Genomic DNA, 19,376 nt, shown 5'->3' on the forward strand with positions numbered 1-19,376 from the left:
AGCTGGGCTTGGGCTCTGCTGCCTGCTCTCAGGGGAGAGGAGGAGAGGAACTGGCCTGGGATGGTGCCAGGGCAGGGTTAGGTTAGAGAGGAAAAATGTCTTTGGTGGCAGAGTGGTCAGGGAGTGGCAGAGGCTGCCCAGGGAGGTGGTGGAGTCTTTTGAGAAGAGCTGGGAGTGCCAGGATGAGAGCAATGGCTTTGAGCTTGGAGAGGGGAGAGTGAGAGTGGAGATGAGGAAGAAATTCCTGCCAGCGAGGGTGGGCAGACACTGGCACAGGCTGCCCAAGGAGTTTGTGTGTCTCCCTGCCTGCAGGTGCTCAGGACCAGGCTGGATGAGGCCTTGAGCAGCCTGTGCTGGTGGCAGGTAGGTGTCCCTGCCCGTGCAGGGGTTGGCACTGGATGATCGTTAGGGTCCCTTCCATGACTCTACATCTGCCCTTCGCTGGCACCTGTGCTACCGGCAGCACCAGGCCGTGTGCCCCCTGCGCCCCGCACCGCTGCTGTCCCGCTGGGCTCTCTCCTGCAGACCCCGAAGAGCTTTTTTGGTCCGGACTCAGACGCAGAGCAGCCTGGGGGCGAAGCGCTCCAAGCGCTTCCCATCGGCGTTAAAGCTGCGGAGGAGCAGCGGGGGGCGGCAGGCATTGGAGAGCCATGGCTGCTCCAGCACTGCTCCAGCACTGCTCGGCCTCGCTCGCCTCGGGGCTCTCCTCCCTAGGCACGGGCAGGAGGAAAGGGCCTCAGGCTGCAACAGAAGAAGCCTCCTGACTGCAAGTGCGGCCAGGCACCGAGACAGGCTGCCCGGGGCGGCGTTCCGGTGCTCTGCAGGGGCGGCGGGGCCGGGCTGAGGGTTGCGCTGCACGATCTGGAAGCAGTTTTCCAGCCCAAATCCTTCCATACTGCCAGAGCTGCTTAGCGGCAGCCTCGCCGCTCCCTGCGGGCTGGGCCCCGCCGCGTCCCGCCGTGCCCCGGCTCCATTCACAAACCGGTTCCCGCCGGCTGCCTCCGCCTCCGCCTCGGTGCCGCCCCGGACGCGCAGCCGGCGGCGGGCATTGGGCAGCCGGGCGGTGCTCGCTGACGTGCCGGGAACGCAGGGCGGCCCCGGGCCGCTAGTGCAGGGTTGTGAGGGGGAAGGCGGCGCTCGGTGTCCCTCCTCCCGCTGCTGCAGCCGCGCCAGCCCCGCAGAGCCGCCCGCCCGCCGCAGCTGTATGGTCCAGCCCCGCTCCTCCGCCGCCGCCGAACCTCCGCCGGCAGCTCCGCGGCCTCCAGCGCTTCCTCCTCCTCCTCTTCTTCCTCCTTCTTCTGCCGGTTCTGCTTCTCCTGCCCCCGGCGGTGGCGCCCGCAGCCCGGCTGTATGATCAGGCTACAGTCTTCAATGAGTAACCATATTCCTGTGAGTGCCCCCCGAGCCCTGCCCCGCTCCCCCCAGTCCGCCCCAGCCCCAGCCCCTGCTCCTCCATGTTTGTCTCTTTGTTCTGCCGCTCCAGCCACGCCACCGCCTCCGGCCGGCTTCTGGCCGTGCTCAGCTGCAGCTCCTCTCGGGCAAGCCCCACAAGCCTGACCTTCCTCCCTCTGCCTAGAGAGGAGGAAGAAGAAGAAGAAGAGGAGGAGGAGGAGTAGTGTCCCCCCCTCCGGTCGCTGCCCCCGCAAAGGGGCTTTGTGAGCCCGGCTGCCGCACGGCCCCACCCGCCGGCCCGGCCGCCCCCCGCCGCCGGGCTCTGTCTGGCGGTGTCCGCGGGAAGGGAAGCGAAGCGAAGGGAAGGGCAGAGCAGAGCCGCCGCCGCCGCGGCTCCGCGCCGTGTCGGGCCCGGGAAGGGCCGGGCGGCTGCTCCGGGGACAAGATGGCTCCGCGTCGGGAGCCGGAGCGAGGCGGGATGCGAACCCGTGACCGCCGCGGCTCAGGCGGCGGCCGGCGGGGCGGCGGCCGGGACCGGGCAGCGTCTCCTTGGCCGGGGAGAGACGCGGAGCAGGCCCGGGGCCAGGCCTGTGGCTTGGGGCGGCCCAGGGCTCGGCGAACATGCCGGGACTTGCCTGTGGGCAGCCCGGGCGGGTGGCGCGGCCGGGCCGCGGCGGCTCTTGGTTGTGCTGGGCCCCGCCGCGGCCTCTGCTGCGAGGCTGAAGGGCGCCGGGCGGCTGCTTTGTCTCCGTAGGAGTTGCGAACCCTTCTCAAAGCGAGCTTCGTGCGGCGGAGGGGCAGTGCCGGCCTTGTGCGGGCCTGTGGCACGGCTGCGGGCGGGGAGAAGCCGCAGAGGAGCCGGGGCCGCGGTAACAGGCTGCCGGCGACCGGCGGACGCAGGCAGATCCGCGCCGTGCTGAGCCGAGCTGCCCAGCAGAGCTTGCCAGCTGCCTTTTTAAGGAAGGCATGTCCTGCTGGAGGTGCATCACAGCTCCCCATCGAAAGCTTTCGCTTCCCTCAGCTGTTTGGTTTCTAAATGTATTTATTGTTTACTGCCTTATTAACTGCCCGTAATTGGCCTCGATGGTCTCAGAGGGCTTTCCCAATCCAGGCAATTCTGTGATATTGATTGTGGCCTTTCCTGTGAAATTAATTTCTTATGTAGTCCCCTGCTAACCTCAGCATCTGGCACAGGCTGCCCAGGGAGGCTGTGGATGTCCCTGCCTGGAGGTGTTCAAGGCCAGGCTGGATGAGGCCTTGAGCAGCCTGGGCTGGGGGGAGGTGTCCCTGCCCGTGGCAGGGGTTGCCACTGGATGCTGTTGAAGGTCCCTTCCAGCCCAGACCATTACGTGGCTCTCTGAATTTGTGACCACAGAGCATGTTGTATTTTAAGCACAAATGCTTTAAGGCTTGGTGGTTGGTTGTACCACCTCCAAAAGCAGGGAAGTCAGAAAGACAAAGCGTTGTCCAAGTGGTAGCGCAGGCAGAATTAGAATCAGAGAATTGGTTGGGTTGGCAAAGCCCTCCAAAGGCATCCAGTCCAACCAGCAACCCAACCCCACCATGGCCACTAAACCACATCCCCAGGTGCCATGGGCACACATATCTGGAACCCCTCCAGCCATGGGCACTCCACCACCTCCCTGGGCAGCCTCTGCCACTCCCTGACCACTCTGGCACCAAAGACATTTTTTCTCTTCTCCAACCAGACCCTCCTCTGGCACTGTTCCAGGCCGTTTCCTCTCCTTCTCTCACCTGAGATCGGGCAGCAGAGCCCAACCCCAGCACCCTGCAGCTTCCAGTCAGATTAGTGGCAGTTCTGCATAGATCTTGGTTGCAAATCAAAGAATGAAAGGGTTGGAAGTGACCTCTAGACATCATCCACTCCAACCCCCCTGCCAGAGCAGGGTCACCCAGGACAGGGCACACAGGAACACATCCAGGTTGATTTTGAAAGTCTCCAGAGCAGGAGACTCCACAGGTTCTCTGGGCAGCCTGCTCCAGGTTTCAGCACCCTCACACAGAGCAAGTTTCTCCTCACATAGAGGTGGAAGCTGTGTGCTGACTTGCTGTGGCACAAAGGGTTCTGGTGTTAATTTCTACTGGAGACAACTTCCCAGGTCCTGAGGTTCTGGTGTTAGCAGCTGCCTGCCAGAGACAGGTTCCCAATGTGTTTCCTTTCATCTGCAGAGCCTTCCCGAAGCGGTGACTCAGAAGCATGAACCCTGTTCCTTGTAATCTTACGCAGCCGTCAAGTCAAAGGAAAGCCCAACCAACCCCTGCAGGTGCCACCTAAATGTCAGCTCTGAGTGCACCACTGATGCAAAGCAAAGGGGATGGAAATTGGCTCTGACGAGCAGAAGCATTTCAGGGGGGAAATGTTGGAAGGAACACAGAAATGCCACAGAATCATAGAGATCTCTGCAGAGCACCCAGTCCAAGCAGGGCACCCAGGGCAGGGCACACAGAACACCCCCGGAGCAGACTCCACAGCCCCTCTGGGCAGCCTGCTGCAGGCCTCCAGCACCCTCACACCAAACAACTTTCTCCTCATGCTGAGCTGGAACCTCCTGGGCTCCAGTTGGTGTCCATTATCCCTTGTCCTGCCCCAGGACACCACTGAGCAGAGCCTGGCCCCTGCTTCTTACCCCCAGCCCTCAGCCATCCAGGGACACTGAGCAGGTCCCCTCTCAGCCTTCTCCTCTGCAGGCTCTCAGCCCCAGGGCTCTCAGCCTTTCTTCTCAGCAGAGGTATTCCAGTCCCCACTCACCCTCACACCCTTCCCTGGGCTCTCTGTAGCAGATCCCTGTCCCTCTGGAACTGGGGAGCCCAGCACTGGACACAGTATTGCAGCTGTGGTCTCCCCAGGGCAGAGCAGAGGCAGCAGAACCTCTCTAGCCCTGCTGGCCACACTTTTCCTGATGCCCCCCAGGATGCCCTTGGCCACAAGGGCACATTGCTGGCCCATGCAGCACTTGCTGCCCACCAGGGCTCTAAGTTTCTTCTCCGTGGAGCTGCTTTCCAGCAGGACAAGCCCTGCTCTGTGCTGGTGCCTGCTGCTGTTCCTCCCCAGATGCCAAGCTCAGGGTCCCATTCTCTGACCCACAGTGGGAGCATGGGGAAGAGAAAGGAGTGACATAGCTAGCAGCCGCTGCTCTGTTGGTTAGGGGTAGGCAGCATCCCTGCCGTGAGGAGTTGGAGGCTGGCACTGGGGCACTCTAGCGGTGCTGCTCTGAGGGCTGCGGTGGTCCCAAAGGCTTCTTTGCGCCTGGGGTTTGTCACGGTCCAGCAGCCGCACGGGCAGGGCTTCCTCAGCTCTGAGGTTGCACCACCTCCTGCAGGAAGTTTGGAGGTGATTCCTTCTCCCCTCTGATCTGCATACTGCAGGAAGCCTCCCCCTTCTCTGAGGTTGTTGCATCCTTTGGCATCTCCCACTTGCATTCTGTCTTCTGAGGCCACAGGTGGCTTTCCTTGGCCCCAGAAGGATGGTGTGCTCACGATGGGTGCCACACTGCAGTCAGCCAAGGCCCCGAAGAGAAAGGGGTGCAGCTTGTCACTGATAATTGGTGCAGGTGGACCTCTGCCATCAGTAACAGCTCCTCAGCACTGAATCTTGCAATGGTTTAGGTTGGAAAGGACCTTCAAGCTCATCCATGGGCAGGGGACATGTCCCACCAGCACAGGCTGCTCAAGGCCTCATCCAGCCTGGCCTCGAACACCTCCAGGGAGGGGACATCTGCAGCCTCCTTAGGCAACCTGTGCCAGTGTCTCCTCACCCTCACTGTCAGGAATTTCTGCCTCATTTCAAGATGTGTTCTTGGACTGGGGCCATTCTGTTAAGTTCCCTTAAATTAAGAGATGGTGGTAGGTGACCCAGCCATTATGGCCATGGTATTGCATGGTGGGCAGGACAGCTTCTGGTGACAACTGCTCTTGGCACCTTGGCCTTAGCTTAGCTTGCCAAGCTTCTTTTACAGTCACACAACCTTAAAGGGCCTTTCCACCTGAAACCATTCTAAGACATGTCTCTGTGACATCTGCAAGGGTGGGGATGCAGCCACTTTCCTGGACAGCCTGTGCCAGGCTTGGAGAACCCTTTGGTCACAGACTTGCTTCTGATGTCCAACCTAACCCTCCCCTGCTGCAACCGGGGCAACCTGGGGCCTTTCCCTCTGCTCCTGTCACTTGTCACTGCCTGCCTGCCCCAGTATCAGACCACGGTTGCTGTTCCCCTTCCCTCTCCATCCTTCTGTGCCCCAGCTCTCCCAGCTCCCAGGAGCTAAGGTCTTCTCTTCACCCTAGCTGCTGCTGGTGCTCCCTGGGATGCTGTTCTATTCTTGGCTCTGAAGCCTCCACTCCCTCACCCCGTGCCAGGGCACAGGCCCAGCTCCCAGTCCTCTGAGCGGCTTAGCAGGAGATAAGGATGGGATCTGCCAGCCAGTGTGGGAAGCAGCCCAAGGCCTCGTGCAGCTCCAGCTGCTTAAAGCTGGGCTGTCCCTTTGTGCTCTTCTGCTTCTTCAGCTCCTTGGAAGTGACTTGGAGAAAGCTCTCTCTGCTTGGTGCTTTGCCCAGCTGCTGTTCCAGGTGTTGCTAGGTCTGGTGCTAGCAGTTTGAGGCTCAGCTCCCTTCTGCTCAGTGTGGCTGCTCAGTCAGGTGGCAGCTCTTGCAGTGCTGAGGCTCAGTACTGGTTCCCGCTGCTCTTGCTGGCGTGGGACTTCAGAGCATCCTTGCTGCTCCCTTTTCCTGCTGATTTGATTTGGAATTCACTGGCCCTCAAGTTTCCACAAACCAAGGAACGAGAGAGGGTTTTTTTTAGCAAGTCAGTCTCAAAGAGCACCCTGCAGCCTCTATGGAGGTGGTGGTGCTGGCCCAGTGCACAGCAAAGTGTCCTCTTAGTTTGTCTCATCCCTGCTAGGGAGCTGTGCCTGGGAGCAAGCTGAAGCCTTGAAGCTTCTCACCTGGAAGCTGTCTGAGAAGCTGCCTGCGGGTGTCTGGTTTGATGTCGTAAAGGTCCTTTTAGTGCATGATGCTAACAGGATGCCTCAAACAGCTCCAGAGAGGGGGCAGGATTCTTGGGTTAAATCCAGGCTGGGAAGCTCCTTAGGCCTTCGGCTTTGATCTGTTGTTTTTTGCTGTATAATTGTTGCTGGGCCTTCATGGGCTGTGATGTCCCTCATGGGCCTTGGCAGCCTCCATGTCCCTTGCTGACCTGTTTCCCCTGTGCTGATGATGCTCTCCTGTGTGTTTTGTCCCCTCTCTTTGCAGCAGTTCTGTGGTGTTCTTGGTCACACATTTATGGAGTTTCTGAAGGGCAGTGGGGACTACTGCCAGGCACAGCACGAGCTCTATGCAGACAAGTGAACTGTAGACACTCATTCCTACTCCACCAAGAAGCCCCCCGAGAGTGGTTGACCCAGAAGTATTGATTTGAAGTTTGGCAGAGCATTTTCACAACAGAATTCCAACCTGGATGGGGTAAACCTCAGTGCACTGCCTTCCTTGTTTTGCCTCAGTATTACTGGATTGAAGAATTGCTGCTGCTGCTTCTTCTTAGGAGGTTCATTTCATTGCCCATTGCTCCCCAACCTTCATCCTTCCCGGCGCTGAGCAGCTCACGTGGAGCAGAGTGAAGGAGACAACAGGTTCTCTGCATCACTTCTCCAGTCTGATTTTTGTTAGTGATTCTTTTTTGCCCCTTTCATCACCTCCTTGCGTGTTGAATTGAGTCACCATGGCCCGAATGAACCGCCCAGCTCCTGTGGAAATCACCTACAAGAACATGAGATTCCTCATCACACACAACCCAACCAACGCCACCCTAAACAAGTTCATAGAGGTAAGGCCACACAGCTCTTCTGATCTGCCTCATGTTCATTCAGCAGCTTCCTGTGTCAGTTTGCTCCTTTGCTGCTGGATAGGAGCTGTGGAAGCCATCTGGGTGGGGATGGGCTAGATAAGGAGTTGGTTGGTTGATGGCATCTTACTGATCAACAGCTCAATGTCCAGGTTCATTCACAGTGTCACAGAAGGGGTTGGCTGGAAGGGACCTTCGAGATTATCCAGTTCCAGCACCCCTGGCATGGGCAGGGCCACCTCCCAGTAGCCCAGATTGCTCAAGGCCTAATCCAACCTGGCCTCCAGGGAGGGGAGATGGAGATGAGTGACAAATGGTGTCCCTCAGGTGTCCTTATTGGACCAGGCCTGGTCAGTGTCTTCATCACTGATAGAGACTGAGACACTCTCAGCAGGTGTGCAGGTGGCACCAGCTGAGTGGTGAGGTTGATAAGACTGAAGGATGGGATGGGAGCCATCCAGAGGGACTTGCACAGGCTGCAGAGGTGGCTGAGGAGAACCTCCTGAGGGTCAATAAGGCAAAGAGCTAATTGCCTCGGGTTGCACCAGACGATGTTTAGGTTGGGCATTAGCAGAACCTGCTTGACTGAAGGAGTTCTGCCAGCCTGGCACAGGCTGCCCAGGGAGGTGCTGAATCCCCACCCATGAGGTGTTTCCCAGAGGCAGAGCTGTGGTGCTGAGGGCCATGGCTTAGCCCCAGCCTGGTGGAGTCAGAGACTGGTTGGGCTGGGTGATCCTAAAGGGCTTTTCCAAGTGAAACCATTCCATGGGTCTTTAATAGCTGAAGAGGATCCTCTTGAGTGTCCCAGTGCCCACTCAGGTGAGGCTGTGGCAGTAGGCTTGCTCTGCAGGTAGAGCTGCTGGTGGTGCTTTGAGGCTGAGATAGCTGAGTGACCAAAGGCAGGTGCCTGGGAGGTATTGCTCACACCTGAGCTTACCACCTGGACCTTCCATCTGTTACGTTGAAGCTGTGAGGTGTGTGGGTCAAAGTGTCCCCATGTGAGCTCACAGGTGGCTCCTCCAAAGCCATCTACTGTGAGGCCTGAGCTAGGAGTGCAAGTCTTCAGGAGAACCAGTAAGAGGTCTCAGCAAGCTGTTGTTTGAGGACAGAGGAGTGAGGTCTGGACCTCCCAGCGAAGCCTGCAAGCAAAGTAGGTAGCTTTGCAAAGCAGGATATCCGTTCCTTTCAAAGGAGAGACCCTCTGGAGCCACACTGCTCATGGCACCAGCACTGAGCTGCCCCTGGGCTTCCAGGCAGGAGAGCCTCATCCAGCAGAGCAGAACTTTGACCTTCAGATGGGTTTGCAGTAGCTCAGCTGTCATCAGCAGACAGGTTCTCAGGTAGTTCAGCTTTCTGTGGTCTTCAGTGTCTTCTTTCTGTCAAGAAGGGACTAGACTCTGCTTAGTGGTGTCCTGGGGCAGGACAAGGGACAGTAGACACAGACTGGAGCCCAGGAGGCTCCAGCTCAGCATGAGGAGAGAGTTGTTTGGTGTGAGGGTGCTGGAGGCCTGCAGCAGGCTGCCCAGAGGAGCTGTGGAGTCTTCTGCTCTGGAAGCTTCCAAGCCCAGCTGGAGGTGTTCTGTGTGCCCTGCCCTGGGTGCCCTGCTCTGGCAGGGTTTGGACTGGGCGATCTGCAGAGGTCCCTTCCAGCCCCACCACTGTGTGGTTCGTTGGCAAGCATTTGTGTGTTGACTTCCTGGGAAGTGGTGGGGGAAGTGAGCAGGCTGTGGTGTGCTGAGCAGGCTCTGCTCTCTGCAGGAGCTCAAGAAGTACGGCGTCACCACCGTGGTCAGGGTGTGCGAAGCTACCTACGACACGGCTCCGGTGGAGAAAGAAGGCATTCAGGTGCTGGTAAGTGGTGGAGCAGCAGGGCTTGGAGCCAGCACACCCCTCACCCCTGCAGCTTGCTTTCGGCTCTGGAGGGCTTCACAGGCATCCTCTCTTGGCTGGAAGCAGCAAAAATGGGTTGAAGCAAAACCATTGTCTTGGTGCGAAGGGGTTGGACAAGGGGCACAAACTAGAACCTGAGAGGTTCCATCAGAAAGTGAGGAGAAACTTGTGTGTTGTGAGGGTGCTGGAGTCTCCTGTGGAGAGCTTCCAAGCCCACCTGGATGTGATCCTGTGCAGCCTGATCTAGGTGCCCTGCTCTGGCAGGGATGATCTGCAGAGGTCCCTTCCCGCCCCACCACGCGCAGGTTCTGCCAAGATATGGCTGACATTGCCATAATTACTCCTTTAGAAGACCACAAGCATGAGTGGTTCCCTTAGCTGTGGCCTCTTTGTGCCCTCCCCTTGCACCCCAGCAGGTGTTGCAGACAGGTGTGCCCATGGCACCGGGCGCCATGGTTCCGTGGCCGCGGGGGCGGCGTTGCTGGCTGGGCTGGCTGGCGCCAGGGGGCCCTGGCAGGCCAGCGGGCTGTGTGCTGTCCCTGCCCTCACCCCGGCCTGTCCCGCAGGACTGGCCCTTCGATGATGGGGCTCCCCCGTCCACGCAGATCGTGGAGGACTGGCTGAACCTGCTGAAGGTGAAGTTCCGCGAGGAGCCGGGCTGCTGCGTCGCCGTGCACTGCGTGGCTGGCCTTGGCAGGTGGGCGAGGGGGCTCAGCTGCTCAGCCCTTCAGCAGCCCGGCCCAGTGGGAGGTGTCCCTGCCCATGGCAGGGGGCTGGGACTGGATGCTCCTGAAGGTCCCTTCCAACCCAACCCGTTCTGTGACTCTCTGAGTTTGAGGCACATGGGCAAGAGTCACACACCCAGTGCTGGAATGGGTGGGCAGGGACTTAAGAAGGACGTGGAGGGGCTAGAGCAGGTGCAGAGGAGGGCACAGAGCTGGTGAGGGGTCTGGAGAGCAGGGCTGGGGAGGAGCAGATGAGGGAGCCAGTGGTGTGCAGTGTGGAGCAGAGAAGGCTGAGGGCAGAACTCATTGCTCTCTGCAGCTCCTGAGAGGAGGCTGCAGGGAGCTGGGCTTGGGCTCTGCTGCCTAGAATGAGGTGAGAGAAAGAGAGGAACTGGCCTGGAATTGTGCCAGGGAGGGGTTAGAAGAGACACAAGGTGGTAGCACAATAGCAGATGGTCACAGGTTGCACCAAGGAAGGTTCAGGTTGGAGGTGAGAAGAAATTTCTTTCAGTGAAGAGGTCTCCAAGCCTAGAACAGGCTGCCCAGGAGCTGGTTGTGTCCTCACCCCTGGAGGATGAGACCCTGGGGTCATCACTGCTTTCAGTGGTGAGCAGCTCCTGCCTAGAATCAGTTTGCTTTGGAACAAACAGGTGAAGATTTCAGCTTGACTCCTCCTGTCCTCTGCTGTGGACGTCTTGCTGAGCTTGCAGACAGGTGGTGGCATGGCTCAGTTCATGCTGAGGTGCCTCCTGCCTCCCCAGGGAAGAAAGAGCAGATAAGTGGGAAGGCAGAAGGGAAGGCTGTGCAAGGTGCCCAGGTGTGCACTGGCAGCAGCTGGGCTGAGCTTTGCTTCTCTTTGGTTTTTCCCCAGAGCTCCAGTGCTGGTTGCCCTTGCACTGATCGAGTGTGGGATGAAGTATGAAGATGCAGTGCAGTTCATCAGGCAGTGAGTATGGAGCCCACAGCTGGCTGCTGCTGCGCTGGCACAGCTGGGCCTGTCCTGGGGCACTCTGGGGGTTGCAGTGCTGGGCTGGCCTCGCTCTGTACCCCTGGGGAGGTGGTTTAGTGGCCGAGCTGGTGCTGGGGTGCTGGTTGGACTGGGTGACTGCAGAGGACTTTTCCAACCCAAACGCTTCTGTCATTCCATGTTTCTGGTGTGGGGGAAGGGTCTGCAGACCTCAGCTCCTTGGTGCAAGGTCTGCACACAGGCAGGAGTGTAGGTCTAGGCTGAGGGCTGGGAGTGTTCTGTGGCTGTGGGAAACAGTCAGGGACTGCTGATGCAAGGTTAAAAAGAGCAAACAAAGCAAAATCCCAAACAAACAAAAGACCCCAAGCGAAAAACCCAGACAGACCAAAACCACCCAAACAAAAAAAAATAGAAAGCTTAAACTAAACCCCAGAAATCCAAACGACCCCAAAGCCCTCAGAGCAACACAAGAGACCTCCCAGACAAGCCAGCAGCCCCCCAAACAAAGCAGCGGTCCTCAGACAGGTACACAACATGCCAAGCAATAAAACCCAACCAACCCAGGAGTGCCCAAGCAAACCAAATCCCACCCAGAAGCCACCAGAGGAGTCCAGACCTCTGACCTGCAGCAAGATCTTCCCTTGGGTTGTGTCTGCTGGAGTGCTACTCTGGGGAACAGGGCCTGGGGGTCCTGGTGGCTAGCAGGATGCCCATGGGCCAGCAATGTGCCCTTCTGGCCAAGACAGCGAATGGTGTCCTAGGAGGCATCAAGGAGACTGGCCAGCTGGCAAGGGAGGTTCTCCTGCCCCTCTGCTCTGCCCTGCTGAGGTCACATCTGGAGCCTTGTGCCCAGGGCTGGGCTGCCCAACTCAAGGACAGGGACTTGCTGCAGAGGGCACAGCAAAGGGCTGCACAGCTGCTGAGGCCTGGAACATCTCTGTGAGCAGCAAAGGCTGAGAGCCCTGCACCTGCTTAACCCTGGACAAGAGCAGCCTGAGGGGAGCTGAGCAGTGCTCAGCAGTGCTTCAAGGCTGGGGGGCAGGAGGGTGGGACCAGGCTGTGTTCAGTGCTGCCCAGTGCCAGGACAAGGGGCAGTGGGCACAGACTGGAACGTCAAAAGCTCCACCTGAGCACGAGGAGGAACTTCTGTAACTGGAGGGTGCTGGAGGCCTGGAGCAGCTGCCCAGAGAGGTGATGGAGTCTCCTTCTCTGGAGGCATTGCAGACCCACCTGGCCATGATCCTGTGTGTCCCTCTCCAGGTTAGCCCTGGAGGTTTGGTGCCAGCCAGCAGTGGTGGTCTGGTGCCAGCAGGTGCCCCTCGCCTCACGCTGCCTCTCCCTTTGCCCCAGGAAGCGGCGCGGAGCCTTCAACAGCAAGCAGCTGCTGTACCTGGAGAAGTACCGGCCCAAGATGCGGCTGCGCTTCAAAGACTCCAACGGGCACCGCAACAACTGCTGTGTCCAGTGAGCCCCTGGCACTGCTGGGGAAGGGCCTGCGGGCTGGTGGCCGAGGACATCAGCTCGGAGGGAAGGAAGCTTCCTCAGGAGTGTCTCACAGGCTACAGGCTTAGTAGAGAAGCAACTTCGTGTGTAGAGAAATGTCCACCTGTGTGGAGAGGCAGTCAGTGCTTTGCTGTGTCCTGTCTGCTCGCTGCTTCCTCATCACATCTGTGCTCTGCCAGCCGCGCCAGATGGCTGACCAGGTCACACCTTCACTCATGCCATCCCCTCTCACCCACCTCGCTGGTTCATGATCAGATCTTCACTCATGCCATCCACTCTAGCTGGTTGATGACCAGGTCTCCTTCCATCATGCCATCCCCCTCTTTCCCACCTGGCTGCTTGATGACCAGATCAGATCTCCAGTCCTGCCATCCACTCTTTTCTACCCAGCCAGCTGACGGCCGGTTCAGATCTCCTTCCATCATGCCATCCGCTCTTCCCCACCCGCTTCCCAGCCCTGCCCGTCTGAGTACTGAAGTCAATCAGTGGTAGAGAGATGAGGTGCCAAACACCTACCACCATATCAACTGTCTCTGCTCCTGGGTGGGGTCTGCCAGCTCAGCTGGACCTTGCTAGCAGATTTTCTCCTTCTGTATTTTCACTTTTCTTTCTTTTTCCACTCCTGACTGCCCTCGAGGCAGCCCTGGCCTGCTTCCAGCTCTCACACCCACACCAGAACTACCAGGGTTTGCAGTTCCTGGTTTCATACTCGGAGTTACAGCAATTCCCCCTTCCCCTCATGTCTCTACTTCTCCATTTTCCAAACCATGACTCTGTGTCCTCATCTAGAGAATCTTTTGGAATCGTCATGAAGACTCTGGAGATCCTCATCCAGAGACTCCATGGAGATCCTCACCTAGAACCTCTTGGGATCCTCATGTAGAGAATCCCTTGGGGTCCTCATCTAGAGGCTCTTCTGGGATCCTCATGTAGTGAGAAGCTCTTGAGATCCTCATGGAGAGATTCTTTTCAATCCTCATGTTGAGAATCTTTTGGAATCCTCATCAAGAGAACTTCAGATCTTCATGGAGATAGAGACCCTTTTGCAGTCCTCATCTAGGGACTTGAGACACATCTGAAGTCCTCATGTAGAGACCCTTCAGACCCTCATGTAGAGACTCTTGCAGTCCTGCAGAAGCACACAAAGTCTTGAGCACCTCCAGCCACCACCACCAACAGAAAGCCTTACAGTACAACTTTACCACTTCATGTGCAACTTGAGGGCCTGCAGAGAGGCTGGGAGAGGGCAGGGGCCAGGGCCCCCTCCTGTCGGTAGAGGGCTGCTACCTTTGGTGCGGGAAGCAGAGCCCTGAGCCCTTGCTTCCTGCAGAGGTTTTTAAAGAGCTAGAAACGCTTTGTTAGGGCAGCTCTGAGCTCCCCAGCCACAACATCTGCTCTCACCCCCCCGGGAACTTCTTTTTCTCTCCCTAGCAAAACTTTACCCATTCTTTGCTTTCTTCAAAGTGTGATTTTTTTGTTTCCTTCCCTTCTTGTCTCTTCCCTCGAGTTCCTGCTGTGACTGGGCAGAGCTCTGTTAGATTTTGTATGCCTTCCAAGCTGCGGAACTGAACTCTTTGGATACTTGATGATCATTCTGATTACTATGGGGTTTTGTTTTCTGATGTAATTGAGACAATTGGTGATGTGTAATAATTCCTGTTAGCTGAACCATCTATTTATACTGTCTTGGGAATGTGTGGTGATAGTTCTGTGGGAGAAATTTTTGCCAGTGTTTCACCAGCTTGTAAAACTCTAGTGCGAGAGCTTCGACATCTAAATAAAAACTGAGATGCACTCACCCCAGCTGGCCCAGAATGCTCCTCACTGCCAGCCTTGTGGCTTGGAAAAGACACAAGGTCATCGAGTCTGGCCTTCAGCCCAACACCACCATGGCCCATGTCCCAAAGTGCCCCGTCAGAAAGTCATGGAATCAAAGACTAGTTTGGGCTAGAAAAGCCCTCTAAGGTACCCAGTTCCAACCCCATGCCGTGGCAGCAAGGACACCTCTTGCTAGCCCAGGTTGCTCAAGGCCTCATCCAATCTGGCCTTGAACACCTCCAGTGGTGAGATGTCCATCACCTCCCTGGGCAGCCTGTGCCAGTCTCTCCCTGTGCAGAGCTACCTCCTGATGCCCAACCTAACTGCCCTGCCTCCACTTCCAAACCACTGCCCTTGGCCTGTCCCCACAGTCCCTCCCCAGCCTGCCTGCGGCTCCCCTGCAGATAGTGAAATGCAGCTCTGGTATCTCCCCAGAGTCCTTTCGAGGCCCAGCAGAAAGCCTCATCCCCGTGTCAGTGCTGCTGTGGTTTCTGCTCTCCATCTCCCAGAGTGCCTCTGAAGTTCTCATTTGAATCCGAAATCCAAGCAGGCAACTTGATCTCCTGGCACTGTCCCCATCGTCCCTTGTCACACTCCTGGTACCTCACAGAGCTGTTTGCCACCCGTAATTAGCTCACCTTGTCCTCGAGATAAGGAGACACCAAGGCGCTGGGGACACTGGGACACTGTCAGAACAACCAGCCTGCAGGTGAGCCCGAGGAGGGCTCCACAGCCTCCGAGGCTTGCTGTGGTGACCTCTGGCGTTGGTCTGTACCAATAAAATCACATTGGTTCTTTGCCAGCATCTCTTGGGCATGGGAGGAGACACAGAGAAACTCAGAGCATGACCTGAGAGTGACCTGTCCCACCTAGCCTGGAGAAGTGAGGGGAGCCCCTCCAGACGCCAACACTGCAAGCTCCATCTGCTGGCCCAGCCTCTGCTCCCACCTCCCGCACCTCACCTTCAGTACCATCTTGGTTGGAGAAGAGCTCTAAGAGCTTCCAGCCCAACCATTCCCTAACTCTGCCAGGCTGGGGCTAAGCCATGGCCCTCAACACCACAGCTCTGCCTCTGGGAAACACCTGCAGGGGTGGGCATTCAGCATCTCTCTGGGCAGCCTGTGCCAGGCTGGCAGAACCCTTTCAGGCAAGAATCTTCTGATATCCAAACTAAGTCTACCCTGCTGCAACCTGAGGCCATTTCCTCTCACTCATGATCAGAGAATCACTTCGGTTGGAGAAGACATTTCAGGGCAAATCCAACATTGATGCTTGGACACAGAATCAGAACTGTGGAATGGTTTGGGCTGGAAGAGACTTTAGAGACATCCAGTGCCAACCCCTGCCATGGACAGGGACACCTCCCACCAGCACAGGCTGCTGAAGGCCTCATCCAGCCTGGCCTTGAACACCTCCAGGCAGGGGACATCCACAGCCTCCCTGGGCAGCCTGTGTCAGTATCTGCCCACCCTCACTGCCAGCAATTTGTTCCTCATCTCCACTCTCAGTCTCCCCTCTTCCAGCTCAAAGCCATTGCCCTTTGTCCTGGCACTGCCAGCCCCTGTCCAAAGTCCCTCTCCAGCTCTCCTGGAGCCCCTTCAGGCACTGGAAGTCTGCTCTGAGGTCTCCCTGGAGCCTTCTCCAGCATTCAGTCCCTAGCTCCAGCCCATGACAAGCACTGCATCATACTCTTGTGCCATAAGTTCTGCTGCTCCTGCCCGCATGCTCTCCGGGCTGTGGAGCTGGACACAGCTCCTCTGCACCTGCTGGAGGCAGTCTGAAGGTCAGCAAGTATCTTAGTGTAGCTGTGGGGAAGGGAGGTCACAGGTAAGCTCCATAAATCCCAGACTTCCTGCTATTCATTTTTTGTCCACATTTATTTGGGAGTAAAACAAAGAGCAAACAGCACAGCACAGGGGACCCTGGGGCCAAGACTGAGAAGAAAGATGCCTGGGTAGATGTCTGAGCACTGGCACTTCCAGGATTGCTGACCAAGTGTGGAGGAGGCCCAGCAGGGCAAGTGCTGGGTCCTGCTCTTGGGGCACAGCAAGCCCAGGAAGGCTGCAGGCTGGGGGCAGAGTGGCTGGAAAGTGCCCAGCAGAGAAGGCCCTGGGGGTGCTGGGTGCCAGCAGCTGGAGATGAGCCAGGCTGTGCCCAGCTGGGCAAGAGGGGCACCAGCAGCCTGGCCTGCAGCAGCACTGGTGTGGGCAGCAGCAGCAGGGCAGGGATTGTGCCCCTGGGCTGGGCACTGCTGAGGCCACAGCTGGAGTGCTGGGTTCAGCTGTGGGCCCTCACTGCCAGGAGGACCCTGAGGGGCTGGAGCAGGTGCAGAGAAGGGCACAGAGCTGGGGCAGGCTCTGGAGAGCAGGGCTGGGGAGGAGCAGCTGAGGGAGCTGGGGGTGTGCAGTGTGGAGCAGAGGAGGCTGAGGGCAGAGCTCATTGCTGTCTGCAGCTCCTGAGAGGAGGCTGCAGGGAGCTGGGCTTGGGCTCTGCTGCCTGCTCTCAGGGGAGAGAAGGAGAGGAAGTGGCCTGGGATGGTGCCAGGGCAGGGTTAGGTTGGACACCAGGAGAGACTTGCCGCAAAGGCTTGTCCAAGCCTGGCACAGGCTGCCCAGGGAGGTGGCTGGATGCCCACCGCCGGAGGTGTCCCAGCGGCTGTGGGGCGCCCCCGGGCCCCTGCCCACCGCAGCCCCTCCGCACCCAGCGCCGCTCGCCGCGCGCCTGCGCCCTGCCCTGCCCTGCCCGCGCCGCGCTCACGTGACCGCCGTGCGCCGCTCGCTGCCGCGCGGGGCCGCGCACGGGGGCAGCGGGCACGCGGCGGGCACGCGAGCGCAGCCGAGCCGAGCCGAGTCCTGCCGAGCACTGCCGAGCGCGGCCAGGCCGGGGCCAGGCCGGGAGCAGCCGGCCCGAGGCTGCCAACCGTACCCCGGCTGCTGCCGGCCGCGGGCCGCCGCCACCGCCGCCCTCTCCCTGCGGTGCGGGGCTGCCGCCGCCGCTTCGTTCTTCTGCGGCTGCCGGTCGGCGGAGCAGGGTGAGTTAGCGCTGCTGCGGCAGGTGGAGGGGGACGGGGGAGGAGGAGAGAGGGTGCAGGAGGAGGGAGGCCGAAGGGCCTGGTCGCTTTGCGCAGCCTCGGCCTTGCCGCGGAGCAGCGCGGTCCGGCGGGGCAGGGCCCAGGCTGGCGGCGGGGCCCAGCGCGGCGGAGCGGCCCGAGTGGGACGCGGCCTTGCTTCCGCCGCCGCTCCGCCGGCACGGGCCGGGTGAGCAGCGGGCGCAGCCGCCGGCCCCTCTGCCTGGGCTGGCCCCGTGGTCTGGCTGCGGGCCCAGGGGACGCTTCCCGGCGGAGCGCCGCTCGCTGCTCCGCCCCGGGTGCGGCCCCGCGGTTCCGGTGTTGACCTTGTGGAGGCAGCACGCCGGAGGGCCGCAGGCTCGGGGCCGGGGCTCCTCGTCCTCTCCGGGTGCTCGGGGCTCGGCCTCGCTGCTCGCCGCGGCCTTCCCGGCCGCAGGATCCCTGCTCGACGCCGCCGCTGCGGGCTGCCCCGCGCCGCCTTCCCTGCCCTCTCGCTCCTCGGCACTGCTGGGTTGCTCCCACGTCTGGAGCTGCCGATGCCTTCCAGCCCCAGACAAACCCGAGCAGCAAGCGCCACTGAGACCCTGCTGCTCTGCCTGCTGTTGGGCTCCTCCTCCTGTCTCCCAGAGTCAGCATCATCATCGATTTCTGCCTTTAACTCTTGTCTGTAGTCCCCGCGGAGGAAGTGCAGCAGAAAATGTGCTCCTCAGCAGTTCCGCGGGGCCTTTGCGGGCGCTTCAGACGCTGTGCTTGGGTGAGAGGCTGGTCCTGAGGCAGGATGGCCACGCGTCTGGCTGGCTGTGGGAGTGCAAACAGTGTCTAGGGCTCTGGAAGAGTTGTTGCCTCTTCTAGAGTGCGACTGTGCCTTGTGTGCTCTGCACAGGAGACTTGTCAGAGCCACTAGGAGAGGGACTGGAGGAAGAGCTTTCAGTGTCGTGGAGGTTCACACAATCATTGAATTGGTTGGGTTGGAAAAGCCCTCCAAGAGCATCCAGTCCAACATCAACCCAACCCCATACCATGGCCACTAAATCATGGGCACACCTCTCTTGAACACCAAGAATCATAGATTCAGTGATGGTTGGAATGGACCACAAGGATCATCTTGTTCCAACCCCCTGCCATGGGCTGGGACACCCTACCCTAGAGCAGGGTCCCTGATCAGTCTCCCTGCAGGCATGGAGACTCCACTGCCTCCCTGGGCAGCCTGTGCCAGTCCCTGACCACTCTGGCAGCAGAGTGGAGTTGGTAGAAGGAGCCTGCAGAGGAAGCATTAAAGTGAGGAGGACAGGAGCATGGCAGGACAACAGCTGGGCCAGACCAGTCTCAGCAGTCCCCTCTGCAGTCACTGCAGCTTTGCTTTATCTCAAGAGGTGCCAGCAGCACTGCACAGTGCAGTTCCTCGAGGGGTGGTAGGCACCTGGCATCTCTGGAACACTGTATGCCCTCGTGGCCAAGAAGGCCAGTGGGCTCCTGGGGAGCAAGAAGAGTGTGGCCAGCAGGTCAAGGGAGGTTTTCCTCTACTTTGCCCTGATAAGGCTACTCCTGAAGTATTGCATCCAGTTCTGCCCCCCCCAGGGGGGCAGAACCCCAGTTCCCCCAGGATCTGCTGGCTAGAGTCCAGTGGATGCCAGAGGGCCTGGAGGTGTTGCTGTGTGCCCTGCCCCAGGTGCCCCTGCTCGGGCAGGGGGCAGGGCTGAGTGCTGGGCTGCAGTCCTCTCTGCCCCCTCTCAGGCTGTGAGTCTGTGACGGGGCTGTGTTGAGGCTGAGCTATGCCTCGTGGAATGATTTCAGCTGCTCTGTTACTGGAAGCTTCTGCTGAAATCGAAACAATTTTCCCTGGGCCACTTCAGTGTTGCAGGTGTGTGCTGCAAAGCCCACCAGGTGAACGATGATTTGTAGGGGACAATAAACTTCCACTGCTTTGCTGAATGCTGCAGCCTGGGGGCAGAGAGGCTGGGAAGTGCCCAGCAGAGAAGGCCCTGGGGGTGCTGGGTGCCAATAGTTGGAGATGAGCCAGGCTGTGCCCAGCTGGGCAAGAAGGCCTGCAGCAACACTGGTGTGGGCAGCAGCAGCAGAGCAGGGATTGTTTTGAATGGAGGACTTTGACCTTTTCACAGCCCCAAGCACCTTTCTGAGACTGCAGTGCCCTGGCCAGGC

General features: G+C 59.1%; 3 protein-coding genes across 5 annotated transcripts in view; all 3 read left to right on the plus strand.

Moving 5' to 3' along the window:
* Nucleotides 1-906: 906 nt before the first annotated feature.
* On the plus strand, nt 907-6,755 carry LOC135186470 (uncharacterized). The gene is made up of 2 exons (XM_064164120.1): nt 907-1,389; nt 6,658-6,755. Exons 1-2 carry the CDS (start codon nt 1,351-1,353, stop codon nt 6,751-6,753), a joined length of 135 nt encoding a protein of 44 aa, XP_064020190.1. The 5' UTR covers nt 907-1,350; the 3' UTR covers nt 6,754-6,755.
* A 364-nt stretch (nt 6,756-7,119) lies between these two features.
* PTP4A1 (protein tyrosine phosphatase 4A1) lies at nt 7,120-12,391 on the plus strand. Its single transcript, XM_064164119.1, has 5 exons — nt 7,120-7,228; nt 9,005-9,097; nt 9,703-9,833; nt 10,733-10,807; nt 12,179-12,391. The coding sequence occupies exons 1-5, from the start codon at nt 7,124-7,126 to the stop codon at nt 12,294-12,296; spliced, it is 522 nt and encodes a 173-aa protein (XP_064020189.1). The 5' UTR covers nt 7,120-7,123; the 3' UTR covers nt 12,297-12,391.
* A 4,600-nt stretch (nt 12,392-16,991) lies between these two features.
* The window catches only part of PHF3 (PHD finger protein 3), a 33,770-nt gene continuing 31,385 nt past the window's right edge, over nt 16,992-19,376 (plus strand). Inside the window, exon 1 of one of the 3 annotated variants that reach the window (XM_064164122.1) lies at nt 16,992-17,180. The gene's annotated coding sequence lies outside the window, so the exon portion shown is untranslated. The remainder of the gene's footprint in view (nt 17,181-19,376) is intronic. The other 2 variants (XM_064164123.1, XM_064164121.1) reach the window with 2 other exon arrangements.

The sequence above is a fragment of the Pogoniulus pusillus genome, chromosome 25 (genome assembly GCF_015220805.1).
Source record: "Pogoniulus pusillus isolate bPogPus1 chromosome 25, bPogPus1.pri, whole genome shotgun sequence".
In the NCBI taxonomy this organism is placed as follows: Eukaryota; Metazoa; Chordata; class Aves; order Piciformes; family Lybiidae; genus Pogoniulus; species Pogoniulus pusillus.

Bases quoted from the DNA above. Each gene is read 5' to 3' on its own strand.
- PTP4A1 (XM_064164119.1), top strand. From the start codon at position 7,124: ATGGCCCGAATGAACCGCCCAGCTCCTGTGGAAATCACCTACAAGAAC. The intron at 9,098-9,702 runs GTAAGTGGTGGA...CCTGTCCCGCAG, and splicing joins AAGAAGGCATTCAGGTGCTG to GACTGGCCCTTCGATGATGG. The intron at 9,834-10,732 runs GTGGGCGAGGGG...GTTTTTCCCCAG, and splicing joins TGCGTGGCTGGCCTTGGCAG to AGCTCCAGTGCTGGTTGCCC.
- LOC135186470 (XM_064164120.1), top strand. From the start codon at position 1,351: ATGATCAGGCTACAGTCTTCAATGAGTAACCATATTCCT. The intron at 1,390-6,657 runs GTGAGTGCCCCC...CTCTCTTTGCAG, and splicing joins CAATGAGTAACCATATTCCT to CAGTTCTGTGGTGTTCTTGG.